The sequence below is a fragment of the Odocoileus virginianus genome, chromosome 13 (genome assembly GCF_023699985.2).
Source record: "Odocoileus virginianus isolate 20LAN1187 ecotype Illinois chromosome 13, Ovbor_1.2, whole genome shotgun sequence".
Classification (NCBI taxonomy): Eukaryota; Metazoa; Chordata; class Mammalia; order Artiodactyla; family Cervidae; genus Odocoileus; species Odocoileus virginianus.
Window position 1 is genome coordinate 65,835,714 of NC_069686.1, and position 20,580 is coordinate 65,856,293.

At 40.2% G+C, this 20,580-nt stretch overlaps 1 protein-coding gene across 2 annotated transcripts in view; it reads left to right on the forward strand.

Annotated features, from left to right (window-relative positions):
* The window catches only part of CNTNAP5 (contactin associated protein family member 5), a 1,008,111-nt gene that overhangs the window by 979,791 nt on the left and 7,740 nt on the right, over positions 1 to 20,580 (forward strand). For both annotated transcript variants that reach the window (XM_070476362.1, XM_070476363.1), the window contains 2 exons: positions 15,872 to 16,090; positions 18,136 to 18,207. In XM_070476362.1, the coding sequence (XP_070332463.1) occupies positions 15,872 to 16,090; positions 18,136 to 18,207 (291 nt within the window). The remainder of the gene's footprint in view (positions 1 to 15,871; positions 16,091 to 18,135; positions 18,208 to 20,580) is intronic.

Below are 20,580 nucleotides of genomic sequence, written 5' to 3' on the forward strand. Positions count from 1 at the left end.
GCAGAGAGACAACCTCTAATAAGAATCAGAAACACTATTTCAGTGATATTTAAAGTGTGTTAGGAGGTAGAAACAATGTCAGCTTCAAATTAGAAGTTTTGAAGATTTTTCTTTGTAAGATATTTATGGTTTTTCAAGGTGGTGGTATATATTATATGAAGACAAACCTTTCAGCTCTTGATTAGGTGGGACTTTTATATATGAGCAGAAAACCTTGGGAATAATGAGAAAGAAGAGTGGCATTTTCCCATGGTAGAGCCTTTCTCTGCAATCCCATTCTACCACTCCTGAGAAGCTGCCTTCACTGTGAAGTTTGTCTTCCATATTTATTCTGTAGCTCAACCCACACAGTAGTCCTCTTGCCTAATTCCTTATAACTTGAATGTGACTGTAATCTAAAAATTGAATAAAATGACTTAAGGATTGGATTATCTTTTTTTTTTTAATTTTATTTTAATTGGAGAGTAATTACAGCATTGTGATGGTTTCTGCCATACATCTACATGAGTCAACCATAGGTGTACATATGTCCCTTCCCTCTTAAAACTCCCTCCAGCTCCTTCCCATCCCACCCTTCTAGGTGGTCACAGAGCACTGCATAATTCAGCAAATTCCCCCTGGCTCTCCGTTACATGGGCTTCGCAAGTGGTGCTAATGGTGAGGATTCCACCTGCCAATGTAGGAGACATAAGAGACGTGGGTTGAATCCCTGAGTCGGGAAGATCCCCTGGAGGAGGGCACGGCAACCCATGCCAGTGTTCTCGCCTAAAGAATCCCATGGACAGAGGAGCCTGGCAGACTTCAGTCCATGGGGTCACAAAGAGTTGGGCACGACTGAAGCAACTTAGCATGCTCACAAACATCCATTTAAAATATGATAATATACATGTTTCAATACTACTCTCTCCCACCCTGCATTATCTTTAATATAACAAAGAGTTCAGAATGGCCTATGATTTCCTTAGTTTTTGCAACCTATTTCTTCTTAACTAATTTATGTAAAGGTGTTTTACAAAAGTACTTAGGATATTTTTGGAAAGTTTTTAGGGTAAAAAACTCATAAAGAGTTTGGCATTTCAAGTCATAAAGACTTTGGTTTAAATCTCAACATTGCCACATGATCTCCTATATATATATTTTAAGTTTAATAATTTCAGTTTTTTACGGACTTGTTTAAAAAAATAAAAGAAATAATGAAACTACATCAAATATATATATATATTTATATGTGTGTATGTGTGTGTGTGTGTGTATACACTACAACATGGATGAATCTAGAGGGTATTATGCTAAGGGAAATAAATCAAAGACAAATACAATCTCACTTATATGTGACTTCAAAACACGAAAACAAAGAAAACAATGGAAACACTCATATGGAGAACAAACTGTTGGTTTCCAGAGGGATGGAAGTTAAGGGAGGGGTCAAAATAAGTGAATGGGTTTAAGACATAAAAACCTTCAGTTATAAAATAAGTGGACCATGGTGATAAGACATACAGTCAATGACACTGTAATGACTTTGTTTGGGACAGATGGTTACTGTCATGGTGATCACTTTATAACATATGCAAATGTAAAATCACGACATAGTGCACCTAAAACTAACATAATGTTGTATGTATATGCATACTAAGTTACTACAGTTGTGTCCAACTCTTTGCAACCCTATGAAGTGTAGCCTGCCAGGCTCCTCTGTCCATGGGCTTCTCCAGGCAAGAATGCTAGAGTGGGTTGCCTTGCCCTCCTCCAGGGGGTCTTCCCGACCCAGGGATTGAGCCCACTGCCTCCTGCATTGGCAGGCATTCTTGACCACTAGCACACCTGGGAAACCCATAATGTTTTATGTCAACCACTTTTCAAAAATTTTAAAAATATTGCATCATTATATAGTCAGTGCTCAATAAGTGTTGAATATTGAACAAATGCATTTTTAGCAAATAATTGCAAATAATTTAGAAAATAATTATTAACACATATTATTTAACAAGTTTGTAAGAAGTAAATACAATCTGGAATCATCTCTAACATTATTATTATTTTTTTTTTTGCTTCTCTATATGTATATAAGAATCTGAGAAATCATTATGTCAACTTCATACTAAGAGTATTTTCTCCTATCAAGGACTCTTTGTTTTCTTTTTTTTTTCATTTCAGAAACCTCTCAAGGTTTGCATGCTTTTCATATATCTACAATAAATAAACTTTCCTAGAGATAATATTTCATCCAAAATATTTCTTCCTTTGAAAAAAGATAGTCACTTTCTGGCATGTCCCCTGATTTATCCATGTGCTACTTATTTTAACTAGAACTTGGGTTCAAGGTAGTCACAGTAACAACATCCTTCAAATATTGGCACCAATATAGGCTTCTTTTTAACTGAGTTCAAGGCATGAGATGTAGCAGCTTTAACTTAGAGCATTAGCTACAATGACATGTCACTTTCCACTGCTTTGAAATTCTACAAAGCAAAGACCTCATTCCAGTTCATGCTTTCCATCTCTTGTCTTCTGCCTCTCTCTTTAAATTCCTATGATCTCTAACCACCCCTTAATAGCTGCCAGTCAGTAACTAATGCATCTTCTGAATTACACTGAGTTCTGTGGTGCTCAACAAATGGCACCTAGACTTAATTAAAGACTTTTGTTGTGTAAGACTGTTGAATAACAATGTTTGAGCAGTCTTTTATCCTCATAATCTCATTTTTAAAGCTTAGAAGAAGAGGTAAACATATGTGATGCTTTCATGAGTAAGTAACTAACATGTTCCACCCCGGAAGGATACTTACTGGAATATTTGAAAGAGAGCAGTTTCTTCCCCACCCTATGTTCTTTCACACTTGAAGAAATGTCACTTCACATCTCTATTTTATTTTTATTATTATTACCTGGAGAATTCTCAGAGAATCTCAGATGCAGCATGTCTGGAAGAATGGAGTGGTAGGAAGAATAATGACCCTCAAAGACAGCTGAATACTAATCCTCCGAACCTGTGACTATGTTAGGCTAACTGGCATAGAAGACTTAAGGTTTGCTAATAAGTTATCCTTAAAATAGGGATATGATGTGAAAGTCACTCGGTTGTATCCAACACTTTGCAATCCCATGTACTGTAGCCTGCCAGGCTCCTCCGTCCATAGCATTCTCATCAGGAATACTGGAGTGGGTTGCCATTCCCTTCTCCAGGGGATATCCCTGACCCAGGGGTTGAAACCAGGTCTCCCACACTGCAGGTGGATTCTTTACCGTCTGAGCCACCAGGCATGGCTCAGCTTGGTACAATCCCAGAGATCCTTAAAAGTGTAAGAAAGGCGCAAAAGAAGATACTTAGAATTAAATCTGACTTCGGATGAAAGATGCACAGACATACAACGCTGTTGGCTTTGAAAGTATGGGAATGGGGCTATAAGCCAAGGACTGTGGGTGGCTTATGGCAGTTAGAAAAGATAGACAGAGGTGGTCCTAAGATGGCAGAGGAATAGGACAGGGAGACCACTTTCTCCCCCACAAATTCATCAAAAGATCATTACAAAACAACTTCCAAACGCTGGCGGAGGACACCAGACACCCAGAAAAGCAGCCCATTCTCTTCTAAAGGAGGTAGGGCAAAATATAAAAGAAAAAAGGAGAGACAAAGGGGTTAGCAATGGAGACCCATCCTGGGAGGGAGTTGTGAAGGAGGAGAAGTTTCCAAACAGTGGGAAACCCTCTCACCAGCGGGTCTGTGGGGGAGCTTTAGAAACTCAGAGGGCAACATAACCAGGAGGAAAAACAACAACAACAACAACAGAAACAGAACATGTGCCTAACCACAACTCCCAACGGAGAAGCCCAGATGCTTGCGTCCACCACCAGCAAGCAAGGGTTGAACAGGGAGGCACTGGCTGAGTTGCTTAGGGTAAGGACCAGGCCTGAGTGCCCGAGGACAACCTGAGGGAGTTAACATGAGATAGCAGCCCAAACTGTGGGATTGCCAGAGAAAGATAAGAAAAAAGAGAGAGAGAGAACTTTCCTGTGAAAAGCCCTAAGCTAAGCACAGCTTGGCCTGCTCAGAGAACAAAGAGTTGAGCGAACACCAAAGGAGAGCTAGCCAGCTGCAAACAGACCCCTCCCCACACCAGAGGCAGAGAGGCAGGTGGGTGACAGCCAGAGCAGGAAGGCAAGGGGCAATCTCGGCCCCAGAGATGGCATCCTCCACCAGACTGTGGGCAGGCTCCCAGTTGCTAATCAAGTCTTCCTGGGATCCTGGATGGTTGACATCTGCCAGGAGGGTCACAGCCTGAGATTAGCTCCCAGAGGAGACACACGGCACATCTGAGTTGGTGTTCTCGTGGCACATGGAAACAGGGCCCGGGAGCGGGGAGGCGATTAAGATGCACAGACTGCTTTGGTCTTCTTGACAGACTGGAACCTGGGGACAGGAGTTGACGAAAAGAAGGCAAAGAAAAGAAGGACGTGGGGGACCCAAGTCTCTAGTGGAACAAGGGTGCTTTATTCATGGCAGTGTGTGCTTATATAATGCTATAAAAGGACGCTTTAGGCAGAAATATAAAGTTGAGTAAAAAACACTGAAACCAGATGTATAACAGTAAGTAAAGGAATAACAATATTGATAGGTCCATAACAACAGTAACTAGGGGAATAACAGTCATCACAGGGCCAGAAGACAATCTATGTATTGGAAATAGGAACATGACTAAGTAGTTTTACAGAAAAGTGAAAGGTTCCTGAAAGGAATCCATGTATGTGTTCTGCCTCATGACCTTAGTCCTGAGAACTGCATGCAGTTCTGCTCGTTCCTGTATTCCAGGAACTGACAAGGAACAGAGGGCCCTTGAGAAACAGAAAACGACATATAGGATTCCTTAAAATTAAACCTTCCCTGACAACAGACCACCTGGGACAGTGTGCTCACCAAGCACCTGGTTCCCTGAGCTGCTCAGACCTGGGAAGAGCACAAGACGCATGCCCAGCCAAGTCTGTGCCTTTGTGGAGTTCCCGAGAACCTGAACCTGAGTGGCTTAGACCTGGGAAGTGCATGAGACACAGGCCCACTTTGGACAGTTCCCCTGCAGAGCAGCCTGGAGCCTGAGCAGTGTAGGCTGGGAAAGCACACACGCCGTGAGCGGGGCAAACCCAGTGTGGTTCATACACTGCGAGCGCTCCCCACCCACACCAGTCATATTTGTTCGCAGTGTCCCTCCCTCCCCGCAGCACGGCTCAACAAGTGAGCCTCAATGAGTGAGCACCTTTGCCCCCTTGTGCCAGGGCACAAATTAGACACTGAAGAGACCTGCAAACAGAGGAAGCCAAAATAAAGAAGAGGGAACCACTCTGGAAGTGACAGATGCAATAGATTAAAACCTATAGTTAGCATTGACTAAGCATTGGAAGGCCCCTATAGACCTTGAGAAGAAGTATAAGCTGGAACAAGGAACTATCTGAAACTGAACTGACACCACACTGCCCTCAACAGCTCCAGAGAAATGCCTAGATATATTTTTAGTATTATCATTTTTAAATTCTTTTATTTTTAAGTTCTTTATTCCTCCTTTAATTTTCACTTTTATGACCTACTATTTATTACCTTGCAAAAAATACCCTGTTTTAAAGCAAATTTCATATATATATATATATATATATGTGTGTGTGTGTGTGTGTGTGTGTGTGTTTGTGTGTGTGTGTGTGTGTACATATATTTAATTTTTGTGATTGATTTTGTTTTGTACTTTTAATATTGTATTTTGGAGACTCTAACCTCTACTCCAGATTTTTAACCTTTGATTTTTGGTTTTTGTTATCAATTTTGTACCTTTAAGAATCTAATCTTCAGTACCCTTTTTTTTTTTTCGTTTATTTTGTAGTGGTTTTTGTCATACACTGACATGAATCAGGCATGGAGCTACGTGTATTCCCCATCCCGATCCCCCCTCCCACCTCCCTCTCCACCCGATCCCTCTGTGTCTTCCCAGTGCACCAGGTCCGAGCACTTGTCTCATGCATCCAACCTGGGCTGGTGATCTGTTTCACCCTAGATAATATACATGTTTTGATGCTCTTCTCTCAGAACATCCCACCCTCGCCTTCTCCCACAGAGTCCACAAGTCTGTTCTATACATCTGTGTCTCTTTTTCTGTTTTGCATATAGGGTTATTGTTACATCTTTCTAAATTCCATATATATGTGTTAGTATACTGTAATGGTCTTTATCTTTCTGGCTTACTTCACTCTGTATAATGGGCTCCAGTTTCATCCATCTCATTAGAACTGATCCAAATGAATTCTTTTTAATGGCTGAGTAATATTCCATGGTGTATATGTACCACAGCTTCCTTATCCAATCGTCTGCTGATGGGCATCTAGGTTGCTTTCATGTCCTGGCTATTATAAACAGTGTTGTGATGAACATTGGGGTGCACGTGTCTCTTTCAGATCTGGTTTCCTCGGTGTGTATGCCCAGAAGTGGGTTTGCTGGGTCATATGGCAGTTCTATTTCCAGTTTTTTAACAAATCTCCACACTCTTCTCCATAGCGGCTGTACTAGTTCAGTACCCATTTTTACTTGGTGTGATTACTGGCTTGATTGCTGCCTCCCCTTTTGACCTCCTTATTCTCCCCAGTTCACCTCTATCTCCTCCCTCCCCCTTCTCTTCTCTACTTAACTCTGTGAATCTCTCTGGGTGTTCCAGGCTGTGGAGAACACTTAGGGAACTGATTACTGGCTCAATTGGTCTCTCCCTTTTTGACTCCCCCTCTTCTTCTAGTCACCTGTCTCTCCCTCCTCCTTCTTCTCTTCTCCATGTAAATCTGTGAACCTCTCTGGGTGGCCCTCACTGTGGAGAATCTTTTCACCATTAACCTAGATGTTTTATCATCTGTGCTGTATGGATAGAGAAGTCTTGAGGCTACTGTAAGAATAGACTGAAAGCCAGAGGCAGGAGCCTGAAATTCAAAACTTGAGAACCCCAGAAAACTCCTGACTCCACAGAACATTAATTGACAAGAGTTCATCTAAAAGCCTCCATACCTACACTGAAACCAAGCTTCACCCAAGAGCCAACAAGTTCCATAGCAAAACATACCAAGCTAATTCTCCAGCAATGCAGGAACACAGACCTGAGCATTAAAATATAGGCTGCCCAAAGTCACACCAAACTCAAAGACACCTCAAAACTCACTACTGGACACTTCATTGCACTCCAGAGAGAAGAGATCCAGCTCCACCCAACAGAACACAGATGCAAGCTTCCCTAACCAGGAAATGTTGGCAAACCACTAGTCCAACCCCTCCCATAGGAAGCAACTCCACAATAAAGAAGAACCACAAACTTCCAGCCTATAGAAAGGCCACCCCAAACAGCAAGCTAAACAAAAAGAGAAATATTCAGCAGGTAAAGAAACATGATAAACGCCGACCAAACCAAACAAAAGAGGAGGAGATAGGAAGTCTACCTGATAAAGAATTCAGAATGATGATAGTAAAGATGATCCAACATCTTGAAAACAAAATGGAGTTACAGATAAATAGACTGGAGATGAGGATTGAGAAAATGCAAGAAATGTATAACAAGGACCTAGAAGAAATAAAAAAGAGTCAATCAATAATGAATAATGCAATAACTGAGATCAAAAGCACTCTAGAAGGAACCAACAATAGAATAATTGAGGCAGAAGATAGGATAAGTGAGGTGGAAGATAGAATGGTGGAAATAAATTGAGAGGAAAAAAGAAAAAAAAAAATAAAAGAAATGAGGACAACCTCAGAGACCTCTGGGACAATATTAAATGCCCCAATATTCAAATCATAGGAGTCCCAGAATAAAAAGACAGAAAAGCCATCAGAAAGTACTTGAGGAGATAATAGTTGAAAACTTCCCTAAAATGGGGAAGGAAATAGCCACACAAGTCCAAGAAACTCAGAGAGTCCCAAAAAGGATAAACCCAAGGTGAAACACCCCAAGACACATACTAATCAAATTAATGAAGATCAAACACAAAGAGCAAATATTAAAAGCAGCAAGGGAAAAGCAACAAATAACACACAAGGGGATTCCAATAAGGATAACAGCTGATCTTTCAACAGAAACTTTTCAGAGCAAAAGAGAATGGCAGGACATACTTAAAGAGATGAAAGAGAATAACCTACAGCCCACATTACTGTACCCAGCAAGGATCTCATTCAAATATGAAGGAGAAAACAAAAGCTTTACACAAACAAAAGCTGAGAGCATTCAGCTCCACCAAACCAGCTCTTCAACAAATGCTAAAGGACCTTCTCTAGACAGGAAACAAAGAAAAAGTTTATAAACTTGAACCCAAAATAACAAAGTAAATGGCAATGGGATCATACTTATTAATAATTACCTTGAATGTAAATGGGTTGAATGCCCCAACCAAAAGACAAAGACTGCCTGAATGGATACAAAAACAAGACCCCTGTATATGCTGTCTACAAGAGACCCACCTCAAAACAAGGGGCACATACAGACTGAAAGTGAAGGGCTGGAAAAAGATATCTCATGCAAATGGAGACCAAAAGAAAGCAGGAGTAGCCATACTCATATCAGATAAAATAAACTTTAAAATGAAGGCCGTGAAAAGAGGGAAAGAAGGACACTACATAATGATCGAAGGATCAATCCAAGAAGAAGATTTAACAATTATAAATATATGTGCACCCAACATAGAAGCACCACAATATGTAAGGCAAATGCTAACAAGTATGAAAGGGTAAATTAACAGTAACACAATAATAGTGGGAGATTTTAATACCCTACTCACACCTATGGATGAACTAAACAGAAAATTAGCAAGGAAACACAAACTTTAAATGATACAATGGACCAGTTAGATCTAATTGATATCTATAGGACATTTCACCCTGAAAGAGTGAATTTCACCTTTTTCTCAAGTGCACATGGAATATTCTTCAAGATAGATCACATCATGGGCCATAAATCTAGCTTTGGTAAATTAAAAACATTTGGAATTATTTCAAACATCTTTTCTGATAACAATGTGGTAAGATTAGATGTCAACTAGAGGGAAAAATAAACTATTAAAAATACAAACATATGGAGGCTAAACAACATGTTTCTGAATAACAAACAAATCACAGAAAAATCAAAATATGCATATAAATGAATGAAAATGAAAATAAAACAACCCAAAACCTATGGGATTCAACAAAAGCAGTGCTAAGGGAAAGAGTCATAGCAATACAAGCTTACCTCAAGAAACAAGAGAAAAATAAAATAAATAAACTAAATTTACACCTAAAGCAACTAGAAAAGAACAGATGAAGAACCCCAGGGTTACTAGAAGGAAATAAACCAAAAAAATTATGGCAGAAATAAATGAACAAGAAACAAAGGAGACTATAGCAAAAATCAACAAAACTAAAAGCTGGTTCTTTGAGAAGATGAGTAAAATAGACAAACCATTAGCCATACTATTCAAGAAAAAAAGGAAGAATCAAATCAACAAAATTAGAAATGAAAATGGAGAAATCACAACAGACAACACAGAAATACAAAGGATCATAAGAGACTACTATCAGCAACTATATGCCAATAAAATGGACAACTTGGAAGAAGTGTAGAAAGTCTTAGAAAAGTATAACCCTCCAAAACTGAATCAGGAAGAAATAGAAACTCTTAACAGACCCATCATAAGCACTGAAATTGGAACTGTAATAAAAAATTATCCAACAAACAAAAGCCCAGGACCAGATGGCTTCACAGCTGAATTCTACCAAAAATTTAGAGAAGAACTAACACCTATCTTACTCAAACTCTTCCAGAAAATTGCAGAGGAAGGTAAACTGCCAAACTCATTCTATGAGGCCACCATCACCCTAATACCAAAACCAGACAAAGATGCCACAAAAAAAGAAAACTACAGGCCAATATCACTGATGAACATAGATGCAAAAATCCTTAACAAAATTCTAGCAAACAGAATCCAACAACATATTAAAAAGATCATACATCATGACCAAGTGGGCTTTATCCCAGGGGCGCAAGGATTCTTCAGTATTCACAAATCAATCAATGTGATACAGCACATTAACAAATTGAAAGATAAAAACCATATGATTATCTCAATAGATGCAGAGAAAGCCTTTGACAAAATTCAACATCCATTTATGATAAAAACCCTCCAGAAAGCAGGCATACAAGGAACACACCTCAACATAATAAAAGCTATATATGACAAACCCACAGCAAACATTATCCTCAGTGGTGAAAAATTGAAAGCATTTCCCCTAAACTCAGGAACAAGACAGGGTGCCCACTCTCACCACTACTATTCAACATGGTTTTGGAAGTTTTGGCCACAGCAATCAGAGCAGACAAAGAAATAAAAGGAATCCTGATTGGAGAAGAAGAAGTAAAACTCTCACTGTTTGCAAATGATATGATCCTCTACATAAAGATGATATGATCCTCTACAAAATCCTAAAGACACCACCAGAAAATTACTAGAGCTAATCAGTGACTATAGTAAAGTTGCAGGGTAAAAAATTAACACATAAATCCCTTGCATTCCTATACACTAACAGTGAGAAAACAGAAAGAAAATTAAGGAAACAATTCCATTCACCATTGCAATGAAAAGAATAAAATATTTAGGAATAAATCTACCTAAAGAAACAACAGACCTACATATATAAAACTATAAACCACTGCTGAAAGAAATCAAAGATGACACAAATAGATGGAGAAATATACCGTGTTCATGAGTTGGAAGAATCAATATAGTGTAAAAGAGTATACTACCCAAAGCAATCTATAGATTCAGTGCAATCACTATCAAACTACCAACGGTATTTCTCAGAGAACTAGAACAAATAATTTCACCATTTGTATGGAAATACAAAAAACCTCGAATAGCCAAAGCAATCTTGAGAAAGAAGAATGGAACTGGAGGAATCACCCTTCCTGACTTCAGGCTATACTACAAAGCTACAGTCATCAAGACAGCATAGTACTGGCACAAAGACAGAAACATAAATCAATGGAACAAAATAGAAAGCCCAGAGATAAATCCACGCACCTATGGACACTTTATCTTTGACAAAGGAGGCAAGAATATACATTGGAGAAAAGACAATCTCTCTAACAAGTGGTGCTGGGAAAACTGGCCAACCACTTGTAGAAGAATGAAACTAGAACACTTTCTAACACCATACACAAAAATAAACTCAAAATGGATTAAAGATCTAAATATAAGACCAGAAACTATAAAACTCCTAAAGGAAAACATAGGCAAAACACGCTTTGATGTAAATCTTAGCAGGATCCTCCATGATCCACCTCCCAGAGTAATGGAAATAAAAGCAAAAATAAACAAATGGGACATCATTAAATTTAAAAGGTTTTACACAACGAAGGAAACTATAAGCCAGGTGAAAAGACAGCCTACAGAATGGGAGAGTTCAGTTCAGTTCAGTCGCTCAGTCGTGTCTGACTCTTTGTGACCCCATGAACCACAGGACGCCAGGCCTCCCTGTCCATCACCAACTCCCGGAGACCACCCAAACCCATGTCCATCACGTTGGTGATTCCATCCAGCCATCTCATCCTCTGTCGTCCTCTTCTCCTCCTGCCCTCAATCTTTCCCAGCATCAGGGTCTTTTAAAATGAACCAGTTCTCCACATCAAATGACCTAAGTATTAGAGTTTCAGCTTCAATGTCAGTCCCTCCAGTGAACACCCAGGACTGATCCCTTTTAGGATGGACTGGTTGGATCTCCTTGCAGTCCAAGGAACTCTCAAGAGTCTTCTCCAACATCACAGTTCAAAGCATCAGTTCTTTGGTTCTCAGCTTTCTTTATAGCCCAACTCTCACATCCATACATGACCACTGGAAAAACCATAGCCTTGACTAGATGGACCTTTGTTGGCAAAGTAATGTTTCTGCTTTTTAATATGCTGTCTAGGTTGGTCATAACTTTCCTTCCAAAGAGCAAGTGTCTTTTAATTTCATTGCTGCAGTGACCATCTGCAGTGATTTTGGAGCCCAGAAAAATATGTCAGCCACTGTTTCCCCTGTTTCCCCATCTATTTGCCATGAAGTGATGGGACCAGATGGCATGATCTTAGTTTTCTGAATGTTGAGCTTTAAGCAAACTTTTTCACTCTCTTCTTTCAGAATGGGAAAAAAAACAATAGCAAATGAAACCACTGACAAAAAATGAATCTAAAAAATATACAAGCAGTTCATGCAGCTCAATTCCAGAAAAATAAATGACCCAATCAAAAGATGGGTCAAAGAACTAAACAGACATTTCTCCAAAGAAGACATACAGATGGCTAACAAACATGAAAAGATGCTCAACATCACTCATTATCAGAGAAATGCAAATCAAAACCACAATGAGGTACCATCTTACACTGGTCAGAATGGCTGCTATCACAAAGTCTACAAACAATAGTGCTGGAGAGGGTGGGGAGAAAAGGGAACCGTCTTACACTGTTGATGGGAATGCAAACTAGTAGAGCCACTATGGAGAACAGTGAAGAGATTCATTTAAAAACTTGAAATAGAACTGCTATATGACCCAGCAATCCCACTGCTGGGCATACACACTGAGGAAACCAGAATTGAAAGAGACAGGTGTACCCCAATATTCATCACAACACTATTTACAATAGCTAGGACATGGAGGCAATCTAAGAAGCCCATCAGCAGACGAATGGATAAGAAAGCTGTACACAATACACAGAATGGAATATTACTCAGCTATTAAAAAGAAAGTGTTTGAATCAGCTCTAATGAGGTGGATGAAACTGGAGCCTATTATACAGAGTGAAGTAAGTCAGAAAGAAAAACACCAATACAGTATATTAACATATATATATGGAATTTAGAAATATGGTAATGATGACCCTATATGTGAGACAGCAAAAGAGACACAGATGTAAAGAACAGAATTTTGGACTCTGTGAAAGAAGGTGAGGGTGGGATGATTCGAGAGATTAGCATTAAAACATGTATATTACCTTATGTGAACTAGATCGCCAGTCTAGGTTCAATGTATGAGACAGGGTGCTCAGGGCTGGTGCACTGGGACAACCCTGAGAGATGCAATGGGGAGGGAGGTGGGAGCGGGTTTCAGGATGGCAGACACATGTACACCTGTGGCTGATTCATGTCAGTGTGGCAAAGACCACTGCAATATTGTAAAGTAATTAACTTCCAATTAAAATAAATAAATAAATTTAAAGAAAGAAAACAAAAGAAAAGACAGTGATGGGTTATCCCCTGGAGCCTCTAACAAAAAATGCAAATTGACAGCACCTTGGTTTTAGCCCGGTGGGAATCTGTGTCAGACTTCTGCAGAGCTGTAAGACAAAGCATGTGCTGTTTTAGGCTGAATTGTTTAAATTTACGCTGCTGCTAATTTGCTACAGTTTCTCTGCTATTCTCCAGTCACACATCGGGCACCTACTGACCTGGGGAGTTCATCTTTCGGTGTCATGGCTTTGTGCATTGTCATACTGTTCATGGGGTTCTCAAGGCAAGAATGTTGAAGTGGTTTGCCATTCCCTTCTCCAGTGGGCCACATTTGTCAGAACTCTCCACCATGACCCGTCCATCTTGGGTGGCCCTACATGACATGGATCATAGTTTCATTGAGCCAGACAAGGCTTGTGATCCTTATGATCAAATGCTTCAAGATGGTGGAGGAGAAGGACACACAGTCATTTTCTCCTGTGAGTGCCAGGAAGTCTCCGGTGGCAGCAGACTGGTCCCATATTGGGAAAGGAGTATGTCAAGGCTGTATATTGTCACCCTGTTCATTTACCTTCTGTACGGAGTACATCACGAGAAATGCCAGGCTGGATGAAGCACAAACTGGAATCAATATTGTGGGGAGAAATATCTGTAAACTCAGATAGGCAGATGACACCATCCTTATGGCAGAAAGTGAAGAGGAACTAAAGAGCCTCTTGATGAAGGTGAAAGGGGAGAGTGAAAAAGCTGGCTTAAAGCTCAGCATTCAAAAACAAAGATCATGGCAAATAGATAGGGAAACAATGGAAATAGTGACAGACTTTATTTTCTTAGACTCCAAAATCACTGCAGATGGTGACTGCAGCCATGAAATTAAAAGATGCTTGCTCCCTGGAAGAAAAGCTATGACTATCCTAGACAGCATATTAAAAAGCAAAGACATTACTTTGCCGGCAAAGGTGTGTCTAGTCAGAGCTATGGTTTTTCCAGTAGTCATGTATGAATGTGAAAATTGGACCATAAAGAAGGCTGAGTGCTGAAGAATCGATACTTTTGAACTGTGGTGCTGGAGAAGACTCTTGAGAGTCGCTTGTACTGCAAGGAGATCAAACAAGTCCATCCTAAAGGAGATCAGTCCTGAATGTTCATTGGAGGGACTGATGCTGAAGCTGAAGCTCCAGTTCTTGACCACCTGATGCAAAGCGCTGACTCATTAGAGAAGACCCTGATGCTGGAAAGGATTGAAGGAAGAAGGAGAAGGGGACGACAGAGGATGAGATGGTTGGATGGCATCACTAGCTCAGTGAACATAAGTTTGAGAAAGCTCTGGGAGATGGCGAAGGACAGGGAAGCCTGGTGCTGCATTCCATGGGGTAGGGAAGAGTTGGACATGACTGAGTGACTGAGCAACATCAGCAATAATTTGTTACGACAGCCACATTAAATTAATACACATAATTTCTTTTATTCTCCTGTAAGATAAGAGCGATGATAAATTAGTGAGGTTTACATGGGCATTGCTCAGGAAGGAATAATAAGGTCAAAAGTAGAAATAGCACTGTTAAGGGATATTCATTTCTCATTTTCCTCTATATATCTTCCCTAAATGTGGCCAACAAAATGCTTGCTTGGTGTTCCCTGGAGGCACACTTTGACCATTTATGAATGGAAGTAAATTATAATTAATCTGATTGAGAGGAAAGTCCTTGTCTTCTTCCAGAAAATAAGCATATTATCATAATAAAATAGCTATTTGAACCACCTAGTTCTATTGAAACTGTTATGCTTTAAAAGAGGGGAAAGTCCATCCTGCATTGTCGTTTCATGCAATTGCATCACAGAAATTTGTTCAAATTATCCTTATTAAAATAAAGAAATGGCATACTGAGTAATATTACCACAAATCTTGAAGAAAATGAGACATTTGATCTTGCCATGATTCATAAATGATTGCCTCATTATCTTTTATAAAAACTCAAAGATGCTTTGGGAGATTGAGTGCTGTCATAGAAAATCCATGCTCACCAGTTAGTAATAAGGAACAGAACTAAGCATGTAAAAATCTTGAATAGATGGTCAACATATTAGTGTATGAAAATGTGTTTGTCTATAGTGTATACAAGCTGCTGAAAACATGAAACATGACGCACTTCTGAGAGGATCACTTTGAACTTCCTATCTCTCTGCCTCATTTCACTTTTTTTCTTACTATCATTTTGAGTGAAGTATGTAATGAGCATTGTAGTATGCTTGAATTAATCACTAGCATCCATAAATAAATTGTGATGGAGATAATGATCTAAATTCTGTAATATAAAACATCTAGAGTGTAGAGGAGATTTATTAAGTGTTCGTTACAGTTCATAAAATACATGAATGAAAATTTAGAAGTTTGAAACATTATCTCAAAGCAAGATAGCCCAAGCAATTTTCTGTGATATGTGGTAGATGTATTGACACTATATTTTGGGTAGACTTTCGAGAAAGTATATGAAGAGAGAGAAAGGACAATTTCCTTTATTCAAAGAATAAAAAGTCACTTTCTGTAATTTCAGACATTACTTAGCACGGAGATGGAGTAGTTTTTGTATTTATTTGTTTTTTTAACTAGCTGTTTTTCACATTGCAGAGAATCTTGGATTGGATGCTGAAGTCGGTAAAGCCAATGCCCTGGGTTTTGTCGGGTGTCTGGCCTCAGTCCAGTACAACCATGTTACACCACTGAAGGCGGCCCTGCGCCATTCTGCCACTGCACCGGTAACCATCCACGGGGTCTTGACAGAATCCAGCTGTGCCTCTCTGATGGACTCGGATGTGAATGCAGTGACCACGGTGCATCCCTCATCAGGTGTGCAAGAAAATACTCTGTGAAACTTCTCTCACCAGTGCTACTTCGATGTCTTCAAGAAGCTTCCAGCCTAAAGGCTAACGTGAACCAATTTCTTACCTTGTATGATTACAGGCAGTTAAGAATTATAACTGGTCTCTTAGATTGATATTTAATATGTTTAAATAATCCTGTTTCTAATATAGAGCTTCTCAGGTGGCTCAGTGGTAGATAATTTGCCTGCCAAGCAGAAGACCCAGGTTCGATCCCTGGGTCAGGAAGATCCCCTGGGGAAGGAAATGGCTACCCATTCCAGTATCCTTGCCTGGAAAATCCTATGGACAGAGGAGCCTGGCAGGCTACAGTCCACGAGTCGCAAAAAGAGTTGGACAGGACTTAGCTACCAAACAACAACTTCTAACATAATGAGTAGTCAGAAATGCATACATATATGTATGTGAGTGAGTGAGTGAAAGTCAGTTAGTCATGTCTGACTCTTTGCTATTCCATGGACTATAAAGCCCATGGAATTCTCCAGGCCACAATACTGGAGTGGGTAGCCTTTCCCTTCTCCAGGGGATCTTCCCAACCCAGGGATTGAACCCAGGTCTCCCACATTGCAGACAGATTCTTTACCATTTGAGCCGCAAGGGAAGTCCAAGAATACTGGAGTGGGTAACCTTTTCCTTCTCCAGCAGATCTTCCCAACCCAGGAATTGAACCAGGGCTTCCTTCATTGCAGGTGGATTATTTACCAACTGAGCTATCAGGGAAGCCCATGTATATGTGTAGGTATATTTATTTTTTCACTACTGTTTAAAGTGTCTACTGAGCTGAGGATTGAAGAGTTTAGAGGACAGGAAGGTAAGCTGGTCTTTGAACTAATAAAATTCATGTGATTAAAATCAACCTTCCTTAATAATAAGAAAGCCCCATGGTACTATCATCCATACATCTTCTCTTACTTTACCACTCCCTGAAATACCTTTTCTAGCTTTCTTAGTCACCATCACCCTAGGTGTCTAGGAGTATTCTTAGGATTTAATTTAGTCAGGTATGCTCATCAATTGCCAAATAAGTGATGAATTATGAGCAAAGAAAGGGCAAAGAGTTTTTCTGCTGCCTGCTTATCACTGATCTTGGTGTTTTCTGGCAGAAGTCAGGTATGTACCCTAGAAAAATACATAAATGTGACACTTGGCTAGCCTTGATTTGTGTTCTGAATCTTCCAATGCGACACTATGAAACTTTGGGCAGCTTACTTTGGTATCTGTGAAAATGGGAAAAACAATAATCATGTTGGAGTCATTTCCAGAGAATTAAATGATACAGCAGTGCTAATGATAGGTGTTGTACGTCCTGAAAATTTTATGTGCACTATATGGATACCTCTAGGATCATTAACCCCTTTTAATACCTTTGCAGGTTGTTGGTTTAAAATATATGTAGTTCAGTGTCACCAGAATGATAAGTGTCAGAGCAAGGGTTAGAAACCATGTCTAGATGCCTTCAAACTTGATGCTCTTAAAAAAAAAAAATACCATATACATTAATGTACATCTAGTAAAACCCTCTGGTGAGGGTTTCCTGGGTGTGTTAATGCACAAATACTTTTGTTCTTTCCTGCCAATGAACTCAGAAATCTCTTGTAATTAAAGAAACCTCTGAAGCAGAGGCAAATGTGATTGAGGGAAGAAGGTGTTGTCATGTATAGAAACTGTCCAGCAAAGCAGAAGGGTGGGCTGAGAGGTAAGCACATCAAAAGTAGGCTGAGAGGTAAGGAGTAGACTAAAGCAGACATGAGTATAATACCTCCATCAATTTATTTAACTCCTTATATTACAGCTTATATAGCATCTAACAGAGTCATGCAAGTATGGGGTATAAGCAGAGTACTTCAAACACTGTTTTGTTTTTTTTTTTTTCTGTATATGCTTGTTTGGGTTCCTTCCAAAATGCCAACTTCCATTTCTCTGAGATCACCTGGTCTAACCCACAGGTGTGTCATCTCAACTGCACATTATAGACCTCTTGCTAGGACTTTGAGTGTCTTTTACTCCTTTCAGATCTTTTTGGGAAGACAGATGAGCGGGAACCACTCACCAACGCAGTGCGAAGTGACTCAGCCGTCATTGGAGGTAAACCATGCTTTGTGGCTGAAAGCAGAACAGACATAAGTGATTCTGTGCTCTGGAGGAATTGTCTGAATTCTTCCTCAATTGTGGCCATCCAGCACCCAGAGCCCTGCATGATCTGCAAGAATGTGAGCCTTTTCATGAATAGTCATAATGCTTTGATGGTCAAAGACACCCTCCCCCCAGGCCAGGTACTAGCAGCTCCATGGAGTAGTCTTCCTTCCCCTCAACCACCAGGCAGCTGAGCACAGTCAACAGCTGGATAATTTACCTCCAGACAGGCAGCACGTATCCTGTTGATCTCATCCAGTTGTCATTTTTCCTAAAGCAGGAAGCAAACCAATAAAACTACATATGGGAAGAAGCGCATTGGCACAGACAGATGGCAAAGCATCGTCCTGGCGGTTTTCTCCCTCGAGTGGATCAGATGAGCAGGGTGAAGCCTGCGGGACCGTAGTTTCCAATCCAGCAGCACATATGACTATAGAGGCAGATCTTGTCTGTTCTGCTGTGAACCCCGCGTTCCCGTCTCCCTGACGTCTCCGTTTCCTCCCTGCCTCTTGGTCTCTCCGCTTTGCATTCTTCCTCAGCTTCGCTGCTACCTCCAGGAGCTCGATTTGTCCATCTGGGCCTCACAACACAGAATGACTCCCAAACCTTGTTTAATGGAAGATGCCTGTGAGAGACTGAATTCATTTCCATCTGAGAACCAGGGTCCTCACAGCGCCCCTCTCTCTGCCTTCTGGCAAGCCAGATGAGCTGCTCCACACTGGATGGAGTTTGCGCTTAAAAATCAGCAGTAACCATTTATTTAACACCTATGGAATGAGCCCCATTACCAGTCAGGACCAGCACTAAGTACAGAAGTAGGATGATGAAAAACATGGATGCTACCCTGTGAGACCTCACAGCTGGGCCGGGGTCGGGTGGGATGGGGTGGACAAACAGGTAACAGCAGAACCAGTGAGTAGTGTTTTAGAGAAGGCAGGGCAACTGGCAAGGGGAGCCCAGACGTGCATGATCACAGTAAGATTGCGAAGAAAACGCACACGCACGTACACACAGCGCTTCCTTAAGGAAGTTCTTCAAATGTCTGGCCTGAATTTCTGCTTCAGGAATAAAGTCCGGGTTGATTTTTGTTTTGCAACAAGAAATATAGGAAACCATTTGATGCCTGTTTCTCTTCATATAATTTTTCATTTGACAAGTAGGAAAATACTTTAGTGACTGCTGACTTTTTCCCACTAGTGTACAGGCTTTCTTGAGTCTAAGAACAGGATATTCATCCCAACCTCTGAAGAAAATTCCTAGAGGTTCACATGGAAATATTCCACATCCTGAAGGAGTAGAAAAATACATTCCATGTCCTGAAGGAACAGAAATCGATTCTGTGTTTCATCTCTTGAAGCTGCAACCCATTCCTGGGTATCACTATACCCAGTTTATTTCTAGTTTTTTTTTTTTTTTTTTTTGAAGGCAGATTCTTTTATTTTTTTAAGAGCACAAAATACATTATTCACATAACACATTTCATCAACTTTTAAAATATGTCAATGACAAGTTGAAGTCCAGCAATATTATTTACCAGTGGTAGAATAGTCTTCAGATTCTTTTTTTTTTTTCATTTATTTTTATTAGTTGGAGGCTAATTACTTTACAATATTGTAGTAGTTTTTGCCATACATTGACATGAATCAGCCATGGATTTACATGTGTTCCCCATCCCGATCCCCCCTCCTGCCTGCCTCCCCATCCCATCCCTCTGGGTCTTCCCAGTGCACTAGCCCTGAGCACTTGTCTCCTGCATCCAACCTGGGCTGGTGATCTGTTTCACCCTTGATAGTATACTTGTTTCAATGCTCTTCTCTCAGAACATCCCACCCTCGCCTTCTCCCACAGGGTCCCAACCTGGTTTTACTTTGCCTTGTTCTAAAATAGTTGGTGGAAATGCTATATTATGGTTTAGGAATGTTTTAAAAAGTAAACCATCTTACTTTATAAAATAAACATTTTGTCTCAAGAGTCATTCTACTTAGATAAGAAAATGGCAGAAAATATACTTTATTAGGAATGAGTTTATCTTTGACTATCATAAATATTTTTCAAAGATTTAAATGTTGAGAAACATTCTTTCTCCCATAGAGTCTTTCTCTCTTTCAAAATTTGACAGTATCCACATTTTTACCATCCTTTGCTGGTTTTGCTATTCACTTCTCAAGAGACTTCCTGGCAAAGGTAGGGACAAGACCTTAGGATCAGTGAGGGTGACTTGCCAAGTAGGTCCAGTAGAATCACATACAATCAATCAAAGTTGGGGAGAATCTGACACAATAGGGCAGACGTTTGCTGTTGCACTTGACTCTGGAGGACAAAAGG